This window comes from Lepus europaeus, chromosome 5, assembly GCF_033115175.1.
Source record: "Lepus europaeus isolate LE1 chromosome 5, mLepTim1.pri, whole genome shotgun sequence".
NCBI lineage: Eukaryota > Metazoa > Chordata > Mammalia > Lagomorpha > Leporidae > Lepus > Lepus europaeus.
In genome coordinates, this window is record NC_084831.1 from 55,308,303 (window position 1) to 55,324,761 (window position 16,459).

At 38.9% G+C, this 16,459-nt stretch overlaps 1 protein-coding gene across 4 annotated transcripts in view; it reads left to right on the plus strand.

Moving 5' to 3' along the window:
- EFCAB7 (EF-hand calcium binding domain 7) overlaps positions 1-16,459 on the plus strand; it is a 50,686-nt gene that overhangs the window by 12,299 nt on the left and 21,928 nt on the right. For all 4 annotated transcript variants that reach the window (XM_062191473.1, XM_062191470.1, XM_062191472.1 and 1 more), the window contains exons 7-8: positions 9,445-9,586; positions 14,267-14,376. In XM_062191473.1, the coding sequence (XP_062047457.1) occupies positions 9,445-9,586; positions 14,267-14,376 (252 nt within the window). The remainder of the gene's footprint in view (positions 1-9,444; positions 9,587-14,266; positions 14,377-16,459) is intronic.

Genomic DNA, 16,459 nt, shown 5'->3' on the forward strand with positions numbered 1-16,459 from the left:
GTGTTGTGTTCGGAGACCTCACTTTAGATTATCTGGGAGGCTAGTACAGCTGTCGTCTATATATAAAGTGAAGGGAGCTTGAGTTAGGGTAGTACCTGAGGTCTTAGGAAGAGACAGATCTAATAGACAGTGATGGTTACAGTGATGGTATAACAGGAGACTTCTTAGGTTTTCCATCTAAGACATCAAGAGCAAGGGAGTGATGCTGATGATAATAAGAAATTAGGTGAAAGTCTTCTAAGAAAATTTAGTATTATCTTTTACAATTGCTACTACTTTTTTTTCTTTTTTTGTGCCTTGTTTCTGATCTTAATATTGTCCACTGTTATTTGCTTTTTGCTATTAGATGTGTTGAAAGGTTTTTTTTTTTTTTTAATGCATAGGCCACTAGGCTAATCCTCCGCCTGAGGCTCCGGCACTCCAGGTTCTAGTCCCGGTTGGGGCGCCAGTTCTGTCCCGGTTGCTCCTCTTCCAGTCCAGCTCTCTGCTGTGGCCCGGGAAGGCAGTGGAGGATGGCCTAAGTGCTTGGGCCTTGCATCCACATGGGAGATCAGGAGGAGGCACCTGGCTCCTGGCTTCGGATCTGTGCAACGCGCCAGCCATGGCGACCATTTGGGGAGTGAAACAACAGAGGGAAGACTTTTCTCTTTCTTTCTCTCTCTCACTGTCTAATTCTACCTGTAAAAAAAAAAAAAATGCATAACTCTTGGATATTCAGTAAAATTCAATTTTTTACTTGCTTTTTACTTTGAAAGTATTTTTTAAAATTTCATAAATTTTATACATTTCTGGGGCATGTATGTGGCTAACAGTTGAGTTGCCTCTTGGAATGCCTGCATGTTATATCAAAATGCCTGGTTTGTATCCCACTACTCTGCTTTCAGTCCAGCTTCCTGCCAGTACACAACCTGGAGGCAGTAGGTAGTTCAAGTGCTTTGTCCGTGACACCCATACGGGAGACCCAGATTGAGTCCTGTGCTCTTAACTTTGACCTGGCCCTGGTCCTGTCTGTTGTGGGCATTTGGGAAGTGAACCAGAGGATGGAAAGATCTCTCTCCATTTGTCTTTTGGAGTCTCTCTGTCTCAGTCTCCGTCTTTCAAATAAAATGAAAATAAATAAGTAAAATTTTTAAAAAAGTATGACTTGGTTATGAATATGTAGAACAAGTAATTTAAAGGCTTGTTAGTTTTCACAATTGCTTCAAATCTATTTTAAACAAATCTGAGTACCTCAGTATCATATAGAGCAGAGAAGTATAGAATTGGGCAGAGAAGGAGGAACTTTTCAGAAATAAGAAGATTGGTGGCAAGCGTTTAGCCTAACAGTTGAGATGCCCACATTCCACGTTGAGGTGCTTGGGCTACATCCCTGGTTCTGGCTCCTGACTCTTTCCTGCTAATGCAGACTCTGAGAAAAAGTGGTGATGGTTCTACTAATTGGATTTCTCTCACCCATATGGGAGACTTGGATTGAGTTTGCAGCTCCAGATGTTGGCCTCAGCTCTACCCCAGCCATTCTGAGAGTATGCAGTGAGTCAGTAGGTGGGAGTTCTCTCTCTCTCTCTCCTCTTTCTGCCTGCCTCTTACATAAATAATAAATAAATAAATATTTAATTTTAAAAACATTAGAAAATCATTGCGGTGGGTGGGATAAACAGAAACATGTTTGTAAAGCATCAAGCCACACAATTGGTAAAGGAGCTGAATTACAGGAAGAAAAATAAGAATCTTAACATGGAATATATATATATATATATTACTTTCTGTTGACCATACTTACCTACTGTATTACTATTCTTTTTAATCTCAAATTCTGTCCTTTTGCTTAGGTTCTCTAATATGCAAAGAATGTCAAGAATTTTTAGTTGAGAAAGAAATAGCTTCAACCTCCTTGCTAAGGGCAGTTATAACTAGAATTAGAGTAAACCACAACCCATGACTTATAAATTGCAGAAATACAATACTTCCTATATTCAGGCTCCTAATTAGCACATATATATGTTGTGTAATCTGTTAATAAATGTCTATATACACAGATATACCTATATTATAAGCATATATATTGTACATACATAAATAATGTTACATATGTGCTACACAACATGTTTTTGTAATATATGTTTCTCTTCACATAGCAATACAAATATAAACATTTAAACTCAAAGTCTTTCACTGTTTTTTAATATTTGTGAAAGCTCCAAATTAATTTTTCAAGTTTTTCACATATTCAAGATGTTCATCAATTCAATATTTCATTAGGTAACAAATCCATATCAATTTTTCCCACCACCCATGTATTAAGTATTCTTTGATAGCAAAAAGATAAATAGCTTTTTCTTTACCTACTTCTCTTAACCTGTTGAAAAGCAAAGTTTTCTAATAAGTATGTGATATAGGATATCATTATAAAAATGATAATGATGATATTACATTCCTTCAAAGACTAACTCTATGGTAGATCTACTGCTTAATGATTATACTTCACCTAAAATTTTAATACAGAATATATATGTCAAAACAAATCATGTTCACTACCATGTTCCAAGAGAAAAAAGTAACTTTACTAATATATTTGCTTTCATAGCTAGAATTTTATACTTTACTACTTGTAATTTTACTTTTCAGCATTTCCTTATACATTATCAGTGAAAATAAGATTTGTATGTAACAAAGAAATGAAGTATTAGTTTATTTGGGTTTGTATGAATTTACCTGAATTGGTAGAAAATAGCTCCACCTCATGCCCTTTGTAAGAATTACAAGCCATTATTTTATTTATAGTGTCAACCTGCATGGAATTTTTTTTTAAGATTTATTTAATTATTTATTTAGATAGAGTTACAGAGGGACAGGGAAAGGATGGAGACAGACAGAAAAGAGGAAGAAAAGGAGAAATCTTCCATCTGCTAGTTCACTCCCCAGATGACTACAACAGCAAACCCAGGGCCAGGCTGAAGCCGGGAGCCAAGAGCTTCATATGGGTCTCCCTGTGGGTTAAGGGGGCCCAAACATTTGAGTCATCCTCAGCTGCTTTTACCAGGCCATTACCAGGGAAACTGTATTGAAAGTGGAGCAGCTGGGACATGAACCAGGGCCCTTATGGGATGTTGGTGTCGCAGGTGGTTGCATAACTTGCTATGCTACAATGCTGTCTTTAGAATTTCTAAATCTATCATTCTAAAAAATTTAAAATTCAGCTTTCTTTCATTTTTCTCATAATATTCAAATTGTCAACTTAATCTATATTCCTTTCAAATTGATTTATTTGAATAAGCCAGTCAATTTATCTGTACTTTTTTCTTTCTTTTCCATAAAATTTTAGTCTTTGTCCTAGAGAAAACTTGCATTTTGTGACTGAAAGTCTGTTTATTTTACAGAAGTTTTAGATTGACTAAACATTGTGTTTTTACTAACTCTAACAGTTCTTTAAAAATTTAGTGCTTACTTCTAAACAGTAGAGATATAAATTTTCCTAGTAATATCATATGCTTTATCATACTTTATAATAATATTACCATCTTCACATCCAAACTAAATTAGTACTCTCCAGTTCTGAGACAGCATCCAAAGGACCAAGAGGAAGGTGAATAAAACTACACTTATTGAGAACTTAATTAAAAATGTGTAATCTCTACATCTTTTCAAAAACATATGCTTTATTATAATATTATAAACACAGAGCTTCTTTTTAAAATTGGCTTTTTTTTTTTTTTTGACAGAGTTAGACAGTGATAGAGACAGAGAGAAAGGTCTTCCTTCCGTTGGTTCACCCCCTAAATGGCTGCTACGGCTGGAGCTACGCTGATCCGAAGCCAGGAGCCAGGTGCTCCTTCCTGGTCTCCCATGCGGGTACAGGGGCACAAGCACCTGGGCCCTCCTCCACTGCCTTCCCAGGCCACAGCAGAGAGCTGGACTGGAAGAGGAGCAGCCGGGACTAGAACCTGGCACCCATATGGGATGCCGGCACCGCAGGCAGAGGATTAACCAAATGAGCCACAGCGCCGGCCCCCTAAAATTGGCTTTTAAAAACATTGTGGCTGATGTATAACTGTTAAATAGGGTAGAACTTAGAATAGAATTGGTAGACTTGAGAGAAAGTAAAGAGACCTAGGTTCTAGCTCTGGTTCTGCAAGCAGTGAGAACTATGACATTATGCCTACCTTTAACTTTCAGACTTTTTCATCAATAAAAAGAGAAGTCTCAACTAAATTACTTTTTAGATACTTTATATCTTTAGTATTCTGTAATTCTTTTTTAAAGATTTATTTATTTGAAAGTAATCACGGCCGGCGCCGCGGCTCACTAGGCTAATCCTCCTCCTGTGGCGCCGGCACCCCGGTTCTAGTCCCGGTTGGGGCGCCAGTTCTGTCCCAGTTGCTCCTCTTCCAGTCCAGCTCTCTGCTGTGGCCCCAGAAGGCAGTGGAGGATGGCCCAAGTGCTTGGGCCCTGCACCCACATGGGAGACCAGGAGGAAGCACCTGGCTCCTGGATTCAGATCGGTACAGCGTGCCGGTCGTAGCGGCCACTTGGAGGGTGAACCAACGGAAAAAGGAAGACCTTTCTCTCTGTCTCTCACTGTCTAACTCTGCCTGTCAAAAAGTAAATAAATAAAAAGAAAATAATTGTATATTTTTAAATTTGTGTTTATTTGAGAGTAAGACACAGAAACACACATAGAGAGCACTCGACATTTCACTCTCTCGAGTGAGAGAGAGAGAGAGAATCGTCCATCCACTGGTTCACTCCCCAGGTGGCTGAAGCAGGAGTGCTGGTCCAGACTGAAACAGGAGCCGGGAGCTTCATCATTCTCCCACGCATGTGCAGGAACACAAGGGGTTGGACCATATCCTGCTGCTTTCCCAGGCACATTAGCAGGGAGCTGGATCAGAAGTGGAGCAGCTGGGACTCAAACCCACACCCATATGAGATGCCAGCATTGGAAGCGGCAGCTTAACACATTACACCATGACACTGGCCATGATATTCTGTAATTCTAAGCTAGTATCCCTTACCACTCCAGAAAGGTAAATGTAAAAAAAAAAAAAAAAAAAAAAAAAAAAAAAAATCACATAACACATTTTGTTTGTTTCTTCATCTATTAATGGACATTTAGATTGTTTCCACCTTGGATTATTATGAGCAATGTTGCTATGAACATTGATGTAAAAACACACTTTGAGTCCCTGTTTTAGGCTCTTTTGAGTATATAACCAGAGGTAAAATCACTCGATCCTATGGAATTCTGTGTTAATTTTTTTTTGAGGAATTGTCCAACTATTTTTCCAGTAGCTTCACCATTTTACATTACTATGAGCAATGTGCAGTGATTCCAGGTTCTGCACATACTCATCAATACTTGTTATTTTCTGTTATTTTGATAGTGGCTATCCTAAAAGATATGAAATGGTATCTTATTGTAGTTCTGATTTCCCTTTCCCTAATGATTAGTAATGGTCGAACATCTTTTCATGTGCTTAGTGGGCCATCTGTATATTTTGTTTGGAGAAATGATCATTCAGTTCATTTGAGAGGCAGAGAAAGAGAGAGCTCCAGTTTGCTGGCTCATTCCCAAATGCTCACACTAGGGCCAGAACCAGGAGCAGGGAATGCAATCTAGGTCTTCCTCGTCAGTGGCAGGAACTCCATTACTTACAGGATCCGCATTGGTGGGAAACGAATCAGAAGCCAGAGCCAGGAATTGAACTCAAGTATCTGATGTGAGACAGGAGTGTCTTGACCACTAGGCTAAATATCTGCTCCAAGCCCATTTTAAAATTTGTCTTTTTATTATTGTTGAGTTGTAGAAGTTCTTCATATATTCTGGATATTAAGCCCATTTTAGATATATGATTTGCAAGCAGTTTTTCTTGTTCCATGAATTTGCCTTTTTACTCTGTTGATAGTATCCTTTGATACACAAAAGTTTTTTTATTTTTTATTTTTTTATTTTTGACAGGCAGAGTGGACAGTGAGAGAGAGACAGAGAGAAAGGTCTTCCTTTTTGCCGTTGGTTCACCCTCCAATGGCCGCCGCGGTAGTGCGCTGAGGCCGGCGCACTGCACTGATCCGATGGCAGGAGCCAGGTGCTTCTCCTGGTCTCCCATGGGGTGCAGGGCCCAAGGACTTGGGCCATCCTCCACTGCACTCCCTGGCCACAGCAGAGAGCTGGACTGGAAGAGGAGCAACTGGGACAGAACTGGCACCCCAACCAGGACTAGAACCCAGTGTGCCGGCGCCTCAAGGCGGAGGATTAGCCTAGTGAGCCGCGGCGCCGGCCATACACAAAAGTTTTTAATATTGGCTGGCACCGCGGCTCACTAGGCTAATCCTCCGCCTGCGGCACTGGTACCCCGGGTTCTAGTCCCGGTTGGGGCGCCGGATTCTGTCCCAGTTGCTCCTCTTCCAGTCCAGCTCTCTGCTGTGGCCCCAGAAGGCAGTGGAGGATGGCCCAGGTGCTTGGGCCCTGCACCCGCATGGGAGACCAGGAGGAAGCACCTGACTCTTGGCTTTGGATCGGCACAGTGCACCGGCCGTAGTGGACATTTGGGGGGTTGAACCAATGGGAGGAAGACCTTTCTGTCTCTCTCTATAACTCTGCCTGTCCAAAAAAAAAAAAAAAAAGTTTTTAATTTTGATGCAGTCCCAATCATGTTTTTGTTACCTTTACTTTTGGTGACATAATCATTGCCACGTTCATTGTCAGCTTTCCCCCTTTGTTTTAATCTGTTTCATACTTTTAGCATTTACATTTAGGTCTTTAGTCCACTTTGATGTAATTCTTGCTTAAGGCGTAAGTGTCCAAATTCATTCTTTTGAATGTAGATATTCAGTTTTCCCAAGCTTCATTTGTTGAGAAGACCATCCTTTACCTCATTGAATGGTCTTGGCATTCTAGTTAAAATCATTTGCTATACAGTATATTTAAGAGTTTATTTCTAGGGGCCAGCACCGTGGCTCACTAGAAATCCTCCGCCTGCGGCGCCGGCATTCCATATAGGTGCCGGGTTCTAGTCCCGGTTGGGGCGCCGAATTCTGTCCCAGTTGCTCCACTTCCAGTCCAGCTCTCTGCTGTGGCCTGGGAAGGCAGTGGAGGAAGGCCCAAATGCTTGGGTCCTGCACTCGCATGGGAGACCAGGAGGAAGCACCTGGCTCCTGGCTTCTGTCCACGTAGCTCCGGCCATAGCGGTCATTTGGGGGGTGAACCAATGGAAGGAAGACCTTTCTCTCTTTCTCTCTCTCACTGTCTAACTCTGTCAAATGAATAAATTAAAAAAAAAAAGAGTTTATTTCTGAACTATCTATTCTAGTCTATTGATCTCTATATCTTTATGTCAGGTCCACACTGTTTTGATTACTGTAGTTTTATAGAAAGTCTGAGTCCTCCAATGTTATTCTTTTTCAATGGCAAAATATCTTGCAGGGCTGGCACTGTGGCGTAGCAGTTAAAGTTGTTGCCTGCAGTGCCAGCACCCCATATGGGCACCGGTTCAAGCCTTGGCTGCTCCACTTCCAATCCAGCTCTCTGTTTTTACCTTGGAAAGCAGTGGAAGATGGCCCAAGTGCTTAGATCCCTATACCCACGTGGGAGATCCAGAAGAAGCTTCTGGCTCCTAACTTGAAAGAGCTCAGCTACAGCTGTTATGGCCATTTGAGGAGTAAACCAGTGGATGGAATACCACCACCACCCCTCTTTCTGTCTGCCTCTGTCTCTCTGGAACTCTGCCTTTCAAATAAAAAATAAATAAATCTTTAAAAAAATCTTGCATATAAGATTAGATCTAAAAGCAGAACTTAAAATGACTTATTAAAATGTAAAACCTAGGTATTTTTATGTGGTCAATATTAAAAATGATTACATAAAACTCAAAGTAGAATGGTAGAATTATAGGGATTTTTATCTATGTTAAAATTTTTTACTTTAAATGTATTTAAATAATGAAATATTAAAATTATTATGAAAATATGTTAATATAATTTAACCTGTTTTAAAGGATGAGCTAGAAATATCCTTATAAATTATTTTTGGTCTTGCCTTTTCAGTACCATAGTAAATCTTTCTGTATAGATTAAAAATATTTGTGATATTATTGTTATAGTGCTAATGTTCAATAATTATTATTAAATTTTTGAAATTATTATTTAACTATGCTTATAGGAAAGTTTTCAAAACCTTCCTTCATAAAGGTACTTTAGAGCCTCATTAATAGTCTATTCTTGGAAGTCAGGAATAGAACAGATAGATGTCTTGTATTACAGATAGGCAAACCTACTACTAATAAAAAGCCTTGGTGTACACATCTATGTGATGGTCCACTTTCTCATAATTTCAGTAAGAATTCTTTATTTTCTGTCCTGGATGGATGCCATTTTCAAATTTGATTTGGTGCTAGTCATGAGATCCCACATGGACATTAATTCAGATTGTGAGAATGGATTTGGCTGGTACAAGAGATACATGGAAGATCCAGTGTAGAATGGTCTTTCTCAAAACTGGTAGTTTTTATGTATCAGCATTTTTTATAGGTGAAATTTTTATTAAGTATTCTTCTAGTTACCTAGACTTTTAACAGTTATTTTGGTTGTTAGTTGCTTTATCCAGCAATACAGGGTCCTATCATTTTTTCTTTCAATATATTTGTTTTAGTGGTCCTTAATATGCCATCATTCTTATGGTAGCAGCATTACTGTCTCCAGATTATTACTTCAGGGTATTTATTTTATTACTTTGCTTCAGTACTTCTCTCCTTTCATGAATTTTATTTTTCTTATTTCTTCTCTCCATTATGTCTCTTCCTAACTTCTCATAAATAAATGCTGTCAACCCTTCTTGGCATAGTTCATTCATTGGCCACTCAGTTGATATAAATGCCTCTACTGACCATTTTGACACTAAACATTTAGCATCTACAATGTACTAGGTATGATTTTAGGAAATGAGGTTATTGTATTTTTTGCATATATATAATTCCTTTTTATCCCTACTACCTTTTACCGCTAAATATAATTGAATTGTGCCATGACAATTTTGTATTTATTCTCATTTATTATCTTTAATTTTTTTTTTCTATTTATTTGAGAGACAGAGTCCCCATCCTCCTCTGGCTCACTCCCCAAATGCCTACAACAGTCATGATTGAGCCAGGCCAAAACCAGGAGTCAGAAACTCAGTCCAGGTCTTCCCTGTGGGAGGAAAGAACTCACTTATTTGGGTCATCGCTTCTGCCTCACAGGGTCTTTATGGCAGGAAGCTGGAATCAGGAACCAGAGCTGAGAATTGAACTCAGGCATTCTGGTATGGGACCTGGGCATCTTAATTGCTGGGCCAAATGCCCTATGTATGCTAACATTTCTGCAGGGTTACATTATTTAGTTTCTCCTCAATACTATCTACACTGAAAACATTTAATAAGTTTTTAATAAAACCTTTTTTTTTTTCCTTTTCAGGACTGGCAATGTGTACAATCAAAAGGTTGCTTCTTCTTAGAAGAAGATGGTAAAATCATTAGTCATCAATACAGGATGCACATACCTGAGAAGTCCATGGTTTATCTAACAATTAAGCCATTAAAACTGAGTCAGGTCGAAGGCAAGTTTAACTCTTCTGTTTATTTTAAGAACATTAAATTGTATGTATCCCATTTAGAAATACTTTTGCAAATATTTTATAGTCTTTTTTTTTTTTTTTGACAGGCAGAGTGGATAGTGAGAGAGAGACAGAGAGAAAGGTCTTCCTTTTTGCCGTTGGTTCACCCTCCAATGGCCACTGCGGCCAGCGCATCTCGCTGATCCGAAGCCAGGAGCCAGGTGCTTCTCCTGGTCTCCCATGCGGGTGCAGGGCCCAAGCACTTGGGCCATCCTCCACTGCCTTCCCGGGCCATAGCAGAGAGCTGGCCTGGAAGAGGGCCAACCGGGATAGAATCCGGTGCCCCAACCAGGACTAGAACCTGGTGTGCCGGCGCTACAAGGCGGAGGATTAGCCTGTTGAGCCACGGCGCCGGCCAATATTTTATAGTCTTAATTAATGAAGAAAATAATCTGCCTAAGTAGAAAAATTACATTTCAAGAGTTAGTGTGTACATTAACTATTTATCATATTAAAAGCAAGCAAACTACTTTGTGTTATGTGTTTAAAACATTTTATTAAAAATGAGAGAAAAATGTTGCCTTGTTTCCTCATGGTATAGAATTAATTAACTTTTTACTTTGTAATTTAGCTATTTCTGTTGTCGATTTTTAAAATCAATATGTCTAAGAAAGGTTCTCTATGGGTATAGTTTGAGATAAGAAAGTACAAGTCTCTCTTTTTTTTTAGAACCTTCAAAGTCCTATTTCTGTGTCTTAGACCATACTAATAATATTTTATTTCATGGTAAAATTCTTTTCTAGATTAAAAAATAAAATTTCCTGCGGTCTAAAATGGTTATCTTATACTTTTTTTTTTTAACATTTACTTATTTATTTTGGAGGTCAGAGTTGCAGAGAGAGAGAGAGAGAGAGTGAGAGAGAGACATCTTCCTTCCACTGTGGGTTTATTCCCCAGTTGGCTGCAACGGCCAGTTTTGGGCCAGGCTAAAGCTAAGAGCCAGGATCTTCATACAGATCTCACAAGTGTGTGGAAGGGGCTCAAACACTTGCACCATCTTCCACTGCTTTTCCCAGGCCATTAGCTGTGAGCCGGATCAGAAGAGGAGTAGCCAGGCTGAGAACCAGTGTCCATATGGGATGCTAACATTGCATGTGTCAGTTTTACCTGCTACTCCACAATGCTTACATGCATCAGCTTTACCTGCTAGTTCACAATCTTGTACCCTATCTCGTACTTCTTAAATCAGTCAAGCTTGTCTCTAAGTGTGCTTTCCTTGAATATCTGTTTTTAAAAGATACATTTATTTATGTGAAAGGCAGAGTGGGAGAGGAGAAGAGATCTTCCATCCACTGTTTCACTTCCCAAATGACTGAAACACCTGGGGTTGGGCCAGGAGCAGGAATTCCACCTGGGTCTTCACGTGGGTGGCCGGGACCCAAGTACCTTGGCCAACTTTGCTGCTTTCACAGGGAACTGGATTTGAAGGGGAGCAGCCAGTTATCTGACATGGGATACCAGCCCCTCCCTAGTTATCTTTTAATGTTGATTTTTTAAATCAGTCTTTTAAAAATCTGTTTACAAAGAAACATTTTCTGACTAGAGAATTCCTCCCACATCCATTTTTTTTTTTTCCTCTGTAAGTAAAGACTTTGAAAGTTTCCACTGCCTATTTTGTGGTATACACAATTTTATTTATTTATTTACTTATTTATTTATTTATTTGAAATGCAGAGCTACACAGAAAGAGGGAGAGTCAGAAAGAGAGAGAGGTCTTCCATCCACTGATTCACTCCCCAAATGGCTGCAACGGCCAGAGCTGGGTCGATCTGAAGCCAGGAGCCTCCTTGGGCTCTCCTACATGGGTGCAGGGGCCCAAGGACTTGGGCCATCTTCTACTGCTTTCCCAGGCCACAGTGGAGAGCTAGATCAGAAGTAGAGCAGCCAGGACTTGAACTGGCACCCATATGGGATACTGGCACAGCAGGCGGCAGCTTTACCCACTAAGGCACAATGCTGGCCCCATACAGAATATTTTTTTTTTTTAACAATTTATTTATTTGAAAGGCAAAGTTACAGAGAGGCAGAGGCAGAGAGATAAAGAGGTCTTCCATCTGCTGGTTCACTCCCCAAATGGCCGCAACAGCACAGGGGCCCAAGGACTTGGCCCATCTTCCATTGCTTTCCCAGGCCATGGCATAGAGCTGGATGGGAAGTAGAGTAGCCAGGACTTGAATCGGCACCCATATGAGATGCCAGCACTGCAGGCAGCGGCCTTACCTGTCAAGCCACAGTGCTAGCCCCAGTATACACAATATTTGGCAGCTGGTACTTTTTTTTTTTAAAGCTTTTATTTAATAAATATAAATTTCATAGGTACAACTTTTGGAATATAGCCGTTCTTACCCCCATTTCTGCCCTCCCACTCTCAAACCGTCCCACCTCCTACTCCCTCTCCCACCCCATTCTTCATTAAGATTCATTTTTAATTATCTTTACATACAGAAGATCAACTCTGTACTAAGTAAAGATTTCAACAGTTTGCAACCACACAGACACACAAAGTAGAAAGTACTGTTTGAACACAAGTTTTACCATTAATTCTCATAATACAACTCATTAAGGACAGAGGTCCTACATAGGGAACAAGTGCACAGTGACTCCTGTTGTTGATTTAACAATTGACACTCTTATTTATGACATCAGTGATCACCCAAGGCTCTTGACATGAGCTGCCAAGGCTATGGAAGCCTTTTGAGTCCACAAACTCCATCAGCATTTAGACAGGGTCATAACCAAATTGGAAGTTCTCTCCTCCCTTCAGAGAAAAGTACGTCCTCTGATGGTCCCTTCTTTCCACTGGGATCTCACTCACAGAGATCCTTCGTGTAGATCATTTTTTGCCATAGGATCTTGGCTTTCCATGAATTGGTACTTTTAAATGACAGTTGCAGTAGTAATTTTTCAGAGAGGAGAATGAATATAGTCATGACAGTGCAGTGTAGTTGCTTATTTTCTGTTCTCATGAGTAAGATTCTTTTATTTATTTATCAAATATTTATTGAGAGTCTTATATACTAAGCATCAATTTGGGTGTTTAAGATACATCAGAGTACCAAAAGGACAAAAATCTTTGCTCTCATAAATTTACATTTTAGTGTGGGAAACAATAAATAATAAACATAATAAATAGTAAATGACATTATATGTTAGAAAGTGATAAGCTCTGTGGAGAAAACAAAGCAAAGAAGGGACTATGAAAAGTGAAGGTATATGTGTTGCCCCTAAAATTAAAAGTGGAATCATTGTTGTATGCTTCATTAAGAAGCTGACACATGAACAGGCTTTGAAAGGGTATCAGTTACCAGCTGTTGCATAGCTACCCTAAAAGTCAGGGACTCAAAACAGTTAAACATGGATTTACTCATGAGTCTGTATGCACAGGGTCTTAGCTGGGACAACTAGACTCTGCCTCATGTAATCTCTCATCCTCTAGAAAGCTAATCTAGACTTGTCCTCGTGATGTAACAGGGATCTGAGGGAAAAAAAAGTAAAAGGGCAATAGGTCTGAACTTAGAATTGGCTCAGTGTGATTTCTGTTATATTCTGTTGTTCTTAGCCTGTCACAAGGCAAGTCCAGGTTAGTAGAATGGAGTAATAGACTTGATCTCTTGATGGAGGTACTGTAGTATCATACTGCAAATAGCATCTCATTCTTGCTGTCTTCCACAGAAGGCAAGGAAGGAGTAAACTTTATGAGTGTAGGAGATGTGTAAAGAATGACTGAGGAGTGGAAGAGGTGGCAGGGCATTCCAGGTGCAGGTGCTGGTGTGGAGAGTGTAGCAGAGGCTGGTGTGTCTACATTTGAGCCTACAAGGAGAGAGCAGTAGGAGAGGAAGACTGGGAGGAACAAGGACAAAACTGGGTAGAGATTTGTTTGCTGTGATGAGGACTTGGACTTTTCCCTCCATGACCGTAGTCAAGGTTTTTTCTTTTTCTTTGATTTTCATCAGTTTGAGCATGATATATTTTTTTTGTGGTTGCAATTTTGTATTTTCTTCCTTGTAATCCTCATATGCAGATGCCAAATAGTTGGTTATATAGGTCTGACATTAAGGAGAACGTTTCTGTTAGAGATAGGAATTGTGAGTACGTAAATGGTGTCTGATTTCTCTTCCTCCTGTGTCTACCACAAATAAGCTGACACCTATATCGCATCTCTACCAGAAAGGGTCTGATTTCCCTAAAATTCTCAATTGCCCTGCAGCCTCAGCTCTTGATGATTTCAAGAAAAGTTATGATTTCTAGAAAGTGACTATGTAGCAAATGTTTCCCATGCAGTCACTCTGTGTAGGTATATGGGTTATTACAAATCCTAAGCTATTAAAATGGGGTATGCATTTATTTTATTTTTTTATTTTTTCTTGGTAATTATTATATTTTGGTTTTTTAAACTTTTATTTAATAAATATAAATTTCCAAAGTACAGCTTTTGGATTACAGTGGCTTCCCCCCACCCCCATAACTTCCCGCCCACCCACAACCCTCCCATCTCCCGCTCCCTCTCCCATCCCATTCACATCAAGATTCAAATAGAGAAGAAGCCACTAACTTCCTTTTTTAGTTAGGAAAGAATAAATAGTGATTGCCTGTTTTAAGTCATTTGGGTTGTTTTGTTTATAGGAAAACCATCTCCTTGGTTATCGGTTGATACAGCTTTATATATTCTAGTGGAAAATGAGAGTCAAGCAAATCTACAGCCCTTGTGTTTTACTGAACTACAAAATAGAGAAGTATGTATATTTATTTTCTAATATTTAGTTTTGAAATACAATACAACTCAATTTTGGAGAAAATAATAGTTTTTCTGTATTTATTTTTGAATTTCTCATATTCTCCCTTCCAATTAACCTATAAATAGTACTTAAAGACAGAGATATTATATATGTTTTATTACTTATGAAGGACTCCTTCTTACTGATATATATTTATATATATTATATATATATTTTGTTAGGCAGAGTTAGACAGCGAGAGAGAAGAGAGAGACAGATAGAAAGGTCTTCCTTCCGTTGGTTCACCCCCCAAATGGCTGCCACAGCCAGCGTGCTGTGCTGATCCGAAGCCAGGAGCCAGGTGCTTCCTCCTGGTCTCCCATGCGGGTGTAGGGCCCAAGCACTTGGGCCATCCTCCACTGGCTTCCCGGGCCACAGCAGAGAGCTGGACTGGAAGTGGGACAGAATTCGGTACCCCAACCGGGACTAGAACCCCGGGGTGCTGGCGCTGCAGGCGGAGGATTAGCCTAGTGAGCCACAGCGCCAACCACTGAGATATATTAATAATTGAAGATTAATTAGTAGTCTTAGATTCTTAACTTCAAATTTACATGACATTGCATTTTCCTCTCTCTAAATGCCATCGTTCCTCACACATGAACATTTATTCTTGTTAGACTCAAAATAAGATTGATGAAAGCTCTTTCCACCTTAAATGCAAATAATTCAAAACTTCAGAAAAGTTGCTGTACATGTTTTTCATACTTAGACTTACTACTGCAAAATAGAAAACCTTCAAGATTACTATCCTCAGGCTTGACTCATATTATAGAGTTCAAAAATACATTGATATGAAGCAATGCTTTTAAATGTTTTTATATGTTGCCCTTGGGATTGTTCGGATCTGCTCTAATTATATATTTACTCAGAGGCCGAATATGTGAGTCAGATACATAAATGTGGCTATTTATTTTATGAGAACTACAAAATACATCTGCTATACAACAACAGAAATAATACTATTCAAGGGCTTACTGCAATATCATATTTAATCTTTATATAGAACCTATGCCAGACAAACATTTCCCTGATGAAATGTTATATAAAAGTCTTTATTGTAGGCTTCCTAAAAGACAAGAATAGTTATAGGCAAGAAACAAATAAAAGGCAGAAGGGAATGTTTTGACTAAACTCTTCTCCAGAACTTATTACAAAGTTAAGTTAAAAATAAAACATTGTCCAAAACAATAGCTTTTCCCATTTTGTTTTGGGTAAAATTACTTTCTTATGAGATTGAATGTGTAAAAAAGTTAGTACATAGCTAGGTAGTAATAAAGTTTGAAGGGATTTCTGGTTATCTCTTTGCTGTGTAGGCTTCATGTCGTATTTATAAAGGTTTTTTTTATTGACATTTTTAAGTTTAACACTTACTGTCTTTAAGAATAGTTTTGTGCCCAGGAAAAACTTTTCATTTTCTATCCACAATGATAATTCAAAGTTGTATGTGGATAAGGGAGGCAAATGGAAAGCAGCAAGATAATGTTTTCTCCTTCCTGGATATCAGGCCATTCTAAAGGATTCTAATTTCCAAAGAATAGATTTGGTGATGTTTGGTCTTTAAAATCATCATCAATTATATTGAATTGCTTCTTTATCAAAATGGGACATAATCACTTCTGATAGTTCCTCTGACTTTTCAGGACAGAAATAGGAAGAAACCCAGAATTTGGATGAGCAGCTTTGTTTTTATTAGTCTTTGGAGTTTTGAAAGGAATTTTTGGATTCAGTATTCAATAGCTCTTCCATGCTGAAGAGCAAATTACTGTTTAGCTATCATGACTAGAAAATGCTTAGATTTAATGTATTTGACATAGAAGACCCCTGGTTTTTATGGGAAGCCTTTAGGCTCCAGAAAGCTTCCAGGAGGAACAAGATAGCACTTGCTTTGTTTTGTAGAATAGGAAAATAAAATATTTTCCTATACAAATAACCTGGCACTCATTATAAATGTACAACACTTGACAGGAAACAACTTCATGGAAAGTAGATTTAATGAACTCTTTAAAATATATTTAATTTAATTTTTATTTATTGTGTCATT